Below are 6,457 nucleotides of genomic sequence, written 5' to 3' on the forward strand. Positions count from 1 at the left end.
TGTGTGTGTGTGTGTGTGTGTGTGTGTGTGTGTGTGTGTGTGTGTGTGTGTGTGTGTGTGTGTGAAGATATCCAGAAGGTTTCAGAGTGCTGATAGTTCTGAGTGGATGTTGAAACTCTCCTTTAAATTCCTCCTTAACTTTTCAGAAAGCTGCCTGTGTAATGTCAGCTTGCTTACACAAACACACATGCAGACACGCACAGTGTCTGTGTGTCACATACAGTTGTGTTTTCATGTCTTCTGGGTAGTTTACACTGACTACCATTCATTTTCTACAGCCTAGCCCTTAACCTTCCCTTAACCCCACCCCTAACCGTCACATAACCCTAACCGGTTCTAGTTTTACAATTAAAATCTAATTCTCACCATACTGCCAAACCTAACTAGAGCACAGTAGAACTGCAAAAAGAAGCGGGAACCAGGAAAAGGTTCTCACTTTCCATTAATGACTTCCCTCTGTTGGTATTTTGAAAGTGTTCCTCTATATGCGAGTGCACACAAACACCCTGCCTAACAGAGTGAGATTGAATGCCAAACGTTATTAAAAAAAAAATAAAAAATAAAATATGTATATAAAGAAAGGTTATCTGGTTTTCTTAAACTTAGCCAAACAAGCAAGAAAAATAATAATAAAAAAAGTAACAAAAATACAGAAAATGAAAAACACCCCATAATCCATAAGCTACAAAACCACCATGACAAAGTCAGAACAATATTCATCATTTATATAAATAACTTATTATATGAAATAATAATATTTGAGCTGTAAAACATGAAGCATTGAAGCTTTTCAGTCGTCTCAACATCTGATTGAGGGACGGAGGTCACGTACATCAAGATCTTGCAGATCAGACACGGAAAGTGTAAAAAAGATCTACTTCCAGTTACCAAATTAAAGCTGGTTCAGCATTAATTATCATTGTGGTCATTAAAGGACACAAGCATTCTTTAAATCTAAGTTTTCTCTGGACTCATTTATAGATTTATTCATAGGTCAACATATTTCCATATGCTTGCTTGTTATTAGCTTATGTTATTTATTTTTATATTTAGGTCATATTTAAATCACAATATCACACTTATCCATATATTATTTGTTTTCATATATATTTTATATAATTTATATTATATTATATTTAATAATATTTAACACTTTGGATAAGAAATTTCTCCTTGGGAATCAATAAAGTATGTTCTATTCTATTCTGAGGTTAATTGACTTGTTTAAATTGCCCTCAGGCATGAGTGTGCACTTGTTGAATATTTATTTCTGTAGTTTGCGGTTATTGTTAATTTATTCATTATTTGCATCTCAGTTTTAACACTCTCAATCATCTTCCTCATAATCATCATCAATCTTTCACACCAACCTAACAGCACATTTCTGTTTAACATCAATTATTTTATTTAGCCCATAATTTGTTTCCATTTATTCTCATAAGAACATAGACTTTGTTTTGTTCGCCCCCTGCTGGTCGCTCAGTGACATTACAATAACTTGTCGCACATTGATGACTGTGTTGTTTTTACGTAAATACCGCGCTCCTCCGACAGTTGTATAACAGTCCCCAGAGCAGCTTAGGAGGGAGTTTCGGTGTGATTCTGTTCTATATTACCATCCAGCATGTCTTTTTTACGGTTATGTGTGTCAGCGAGCAGACGGGTCGTGTCTCGAACCCAGGCTGTGGGCTCGGTGTTTTCTGGTAGGTGTAGTAAGTCTGTCGGGCAGGGAGCTGTGTCAGTTTTCATAGAAGTTCGGGGAGACTGCAGGTTCTGATGTGAAAGCTGATGAAGTGCAGTAGTTTTTAGTATGTCGTCTTTGTCAAGGCTCTTCACGGTCAGCAAGCGGAGCCCTGAAGGACCAAGAGCCGCTGAAGAAGGCCAAAACCCCACAGGGTCGCTTCGATGCTCCGGAGAAGAGCGGAGATGTTCTAGAAAGTGAGAAACAGCCTGTTTGGTTGGTTCCCATCTTTTCAATGTCTTAGGCAGATGATGTCCAGCTCCTCTAAATTTGTTTTTGTTAACATGTGCATCTAATTATTGGCTCAATTAAATAGTTACTGTGCAAAGAAATTAAACTGTTTTAAAAAAAACAACAACAAAAATAGTCAAAAAGAAGAACGATATCAACGCATTGTAAATCTTATTGAGGTGCCTTTTTATTTAATTTTCCCTTTCACTTTAAATCATTTCATTTTTAATGTTCCTCGATCTGTTCCTGATGCATTTACTTCCTTATTTTCCACTCTCGTTTTGTTCTTTGTTTACTTAATTGTTCAACAGTCAAAATATCGATATAAATTTTGACCAAATTTTGTGAATCAATAATAAGTATCATCAGATTTGTTCTGTTTACTTTCACTATGATTATTTTACGGAGGAAACTACTTAGATCTAATTTTATTCTGCTACTTTTGAATATTATGATCTATATTTATAGTGAAAACGAAACAGATTTGTCAGCTAAATAAATATTGCATGATAGTATTCATTTAAAATGAATTTTAATCTAGAAATTAATTTTACTGTCTATGCACTGTACATTATCTAGGGTTTTGCATGAATAAGTTTTCTGTATTGAAAAGCAAAGTAATGGTCTGATTTTCTTAGAAACTCAATTTGTAGTTTTTACTAGCTTGGACAATATTTTGCTTTTTACATTTCTTTATTTAAATAGCAACTATAGAAATTAAGAAAAAACTTCTTTAGCTTATGAAATATAAAAGTCTAGAACAAATAATGGAGAACGAGTGACAAAAAGCTACCAACGTCCAGAGAGAAACCTGACATGGACAGAAGAGATCTTTACTGGTGTCTTGTGTTTCTGCAGAGTTTCCCGATGACGTAAACCCTAAAACCAAGGAGAAAGGTGGCCCTCGGGGTCCGGAGCCCACCAGATACGGAGACTGGGAGAGGAAGGGCCGCTGTGTGGACTTCTAGGGAAGTCTTCCAGTTTCCCGCCGTATGCAGCACTTTCAGAGGGACCTGGGAAGAGAGCCTGCTTTGCAGAAGAGACCGAGACCATGTGGTCGTGTAAATATTTACTGTATATGTGTGTATTCAGAACAATATGCTGACTTGGTGAACCTGATTCTCAGAAATGTAACTAAAGGACGATAAGGTCTGATCTTAACCTGCCTCGAGTGTTTGTTCTGACTCTTTGTCTCATGTTGGACTGGATCAACAATGACAGTACCCAGAATGCTCCACAACGCAGCAGTTCAGTGACAACATTCAGGTTCAGAAAACTTTCTTAGTCACAATCATTTGTAGCCTTCCAATCCATTTGTTTTATGCTAATTTATTTCAGAGATTTTTAAGATCCAGGAAGTAAAGACACTAACAAAGATGATGCATCCGCATGACTTGATCTGAACCCTGAAGAAGAGACATGAGGGTTGTGTCTTCACTAAACTACGATATAGTTGTCTCTTTAGATGTTCTGCTGCTATAAAAAGAAAGAGGGACAAGCTGGACATTTACATACAAACCTAGAAGGTGTAGGAAAAGCAACAATAATGAGATAAAAGACAATTCATGAAAGCATGGGGCAGCATTACTTAAAAACGGCAAATAAAATCACTGCACGCTGTCAATTCTGTTTTTCCGAGTAGTCTATAGAGATGAAAAGGTTTGGAACCACCATGTCTTTAATAACTTATTCAAAAACTTGCCTAACCAGGGATGGAACTGCTACGGGTCTGAAGTCACATAATTCTGGGCTGGTGTGAGTGAAAAAGAAAAGAGACGGGTCTCCGTTATACATGCATTTGTACTTTTGTCCACTTGGGGGACTAAAGAGTAACGGTTCCCCGATAAAAATTGAAAGTGTATTTTCTGGTTCCATCACTAATGTTAGAATTACTGACTGTAATTGTTAGAGTATTGTTTCACCGAGCGTATCTGGTCAACTTATAAGTTTTTCATTATATGAACACGTTAGTACTGTTGTGAGGGGAAGGCTGTGAGAGAATGAGGCGTGTTTGTGGCGGACAGCGGTAGCAGACAGAAAGAAACGGAAGCTCGGAGACAAGAGCTGCGGAGGAAGGAGGCTGATAGCGGCGACAGCTACCGAGAAGAAGGCCACAGCAGCTGGACGACACAACAGGTAAAATCCCTGAGCTCTGTGCTGGGTGGTTAAAAATGGCTGCACCAGCTTCACTTTCTCCTCTCTTTCTTTGTTCACTTTTCGATGTGGTCTCTATGAGAGACTTCCGCTAAACGCCTCGTTGTGGACATTATCAAGCGTCAGACAACTTCTAAAAACAGATGTGACGAAGATTATTGATATTTCTGTGCTTGTTTTAACCAAAGAACGGACAAATGTTCCCTTTGTGTGGGTTAGTGGCATCGCTTGGTACCGGGGTGTCGTCCACAGTGCAAGTTTCTGGGGAGGAACAAAGCCACAGATGGTTCTAAACACACACACACACACACACACACACACAGCTGTGGGAAGTCCTGTTTGCAGTAAACTAACAACATCCTAAAATCATGACCTTGAGCATACAGCCGGAGACCTACCGTGAAATTATTCAAAAATAATAATCAATTGGAAAACGTCAAGAATACACAGAACAAGAATTTAAACCAAACCTGAATAGACACAAAAACCAGAAGAAGATACTAATTGTTTAACGTTTTTACCAGTGTCACTGAGAAGTAGTTCACACGATGAGCTCAGCAGATGTGCAGTTCCACCAGGTATTTGCTAATTACTGCTGCTGCTAGTCTGAAGGAGTGGTGTGGGTGAGTCACACTGCTCCCCCACACTGGTGAGTGCTCTGTGAGGCAGAAGCTCAGCTCCAGGGAGCAGTTTCGAAAAGGAAGCATTTGGTTAACCACTCGATTTTTGCACCCAGAATGGCTAATAGGTGAGATTCAAGGATTGATAATCTGAAACGTGTAGCACAGACAAAACCTTTTCACAGTTCTGTAATTGTTACTGTCATTGAATAAAGTTTACTGAGCAGATCCTCGTAATTTCTAGTAATTTCTAGTGTTTCTAGTAATTAGTCCTTCCTTTCTGTTACCGCTGGGCTTATGAAACTAAAACTGTCGAGCCAGTCAGGCATTTGAATCACAGGAGCATTCCAGCCAAAGGGCAAATTTGACATTTAAACTCAGACTTCACCTGCATCTTCAGCAGTCAGGATAAATGTTGCATTTATCAGATGTTGGAAATTTCAAGTTCAAAGCCAGTAAAAGTCAAATTTAGAAAATCAGAACTTCACAATAAGCCCAACATCGAACTCAGGCACCACAGATAATAGAAATTTCACAATAAAAATTGTAGAAATTTCAGTGTTTTTTGACAGTTTTGTTCTTTGCCTCTGGTGTAGTTAAGACCGTTTTGCTTCATGGTTTGAAAGAATTGAAAAGTCGGCGTGTGTCTAGAGATGAGTTTATTCCCTCATGTATTCAGTTCCATGTTGACAGAGATGTACAAAGAAAACACGCTCTGATGACAGTTTCATACATTTCGTGCTTACTCGATTTTTCTCATTTATGCATCACACTATGTATTAGTGGGAAATCCACGCAAGTCTTTGTAGCTGTTATCCCTGTTCTCCATGTCTGAACACATTGCGTCCGTGATCGTGTTAGTGGATCCATTGGGCAATCAGGATTCTTCCTGGTTGGTGCAGTGAACATGCAGTTTTAATGAGGCCAGTTAGGTGAGTAACAACATATCATTACAGCGTCTGGACCCATCAGGAGGCTCAACCGGCCTGCTGCTTAGTGACTCCACAGAAACACAAAGACTCACAGAAGTTCTTGTAACTTGCAGTTTGTATGCCAGCTATATTTGAAAGGCTCCACATCACAATCCTTCATGTTTTCCAGCTGAGCCTCAGAGAGACTCTAGTGGCTGGTCAGTGTATTTTTTCTGATCAGATCTTGTAATTATTGAAGCTTTTTTTTTTAAACCCTGATTCAGTATTGTTAGGAATCTGGAAAAATCCATACTTTAATCTGGCTTAGATTTAATTTCATTTCCTCCAAACTTGCTTTTGTTCTCATTACAGGAACCCTCAGCATTTCTGTTCTCAGGTGAAAGCAGACAGTGATGGAGGATGCATCTCTCAACACTTAAGCGCAGCAACGCATTCTTAGCTGCACAAGATGGTGGTAGAGAAGAAGCTGAGGCAACAGTCAATGGGGAGCACCATAAAAGTGTGACCATAGCACCCAAGACCCACTATATGACAGACAGACATTATGTGCAGAGAAAGCCCCTGTTCACTGAGGAGCATCGTGTGTCCATCTTAAAGAAACTCCCAGAAATGGTGAGTTGGGGAAAATATTTTCATTGCTCTACATTTCATTCTAAGTTCAGTGTTTATTGTATGAAGTATAGCTCACTATTAAGGTAAATATGCATGTATTAATTTGAGATAAATCATTAAAATGCTGTTTCTTTTATCCAAAGTGTGTATATATATATATATATATA

General features: G+C 38.5%; 2 protein-coding genes across 4 annotated transcripts in view; both read left to right on the forward strand.

Moving 5' to 3' along the window:
* Nucleotides 1-1,515: 1,515 nt before the first annotated feature.
* On the forward strand, nucleotides 1,516-3,138 carry sdhaf4 (succinate dehydrogenase complex assembly factor 4). The gene is made up of 3 exons (XM_007577636.2): nucleotides 1,516-1,703; nucleotides 1,828-1,938; nucleotides 2,831-3,138. The coding sequence occupies exons 1-3, from the start codon at nucleotides 1,625-1,627 to the stop codon at nucleotides 2,938-2,940; spliced, it is 300 nt and encodes a 99-aa protein (XP_007577698.1). The 5' UTR covers nucleotides 1,516-1,624; the 3' UTR covers nucleotides 2,941-3,138.
* Nucleotides 3,139-3,782: 644 nt separating this feature from the next.
* cep68 (centrosomal protein 68) overlaps nucleotides 3,783-6,457 on the forward strand; it is a 6,392-nt gene continuing 3,717 nt past the window's right edge. For all 3 annotated transcript variants that reach the window (XM_016663819.1, XM_016663820.1, XM_007577637.2), the window contains exons 1-2: nucleotides 3,783-4,108; nucleotides 6,030-6,290. In XM_016663819.1, coding sequence (XP_016519305.1) covers nucleotides 6,078-6,290 — 213 coding nt within the window. In that variant the 5' untranslated portion in view covers nucleotides 3,783-4,108; nucleotides 6,030-6,077. The remainder of the gene's footprint in view (nucleotides 4,109-6,029; nucleotides 6,291-6,457) is intronic.

The sequence above is a fragment of the Poecilia formosa genome, unplaced genomic scaffold (genome assembly GCF_000485575.1).
Source record: "Poecilia formosa unplaced genomic scaffold, Poecilia_formosa-5.1.2 Scaffold448, whole genome shotgun sequence".
NCBI lineage: Eukaryota > Metazoa > Chordata > Actinopteri > Cyprinodontiformes > Poeciliidae > Poecilia > Poecilia formosa.

Bases quoted from the DNA above. Each gene is read 5' to 3' on its own strand.
- sdhaf4 (XM_007577636.2), top strand. From the start codon at position 1,625: ATGTCTTTTTTACGGTTATGTGTGTCAGCGAGCAGACGGGTCGTGTCT. The intron at 1,704-1,827 runs GTAGGTGTAGTA...GTCTTTGTCAAG, and splicing joins TGTGGGCTCGGTGTTTTCTG to GCTCTTCACGGTCAGCAAGC. The intron at 1,939-2,830 runs GTGAGAAACAGC...GTGTTTCTGCAG, and splicing joins GAGCGGAGATGTTCTAGAAA to AGTTTCCCGATGACGTAAAC.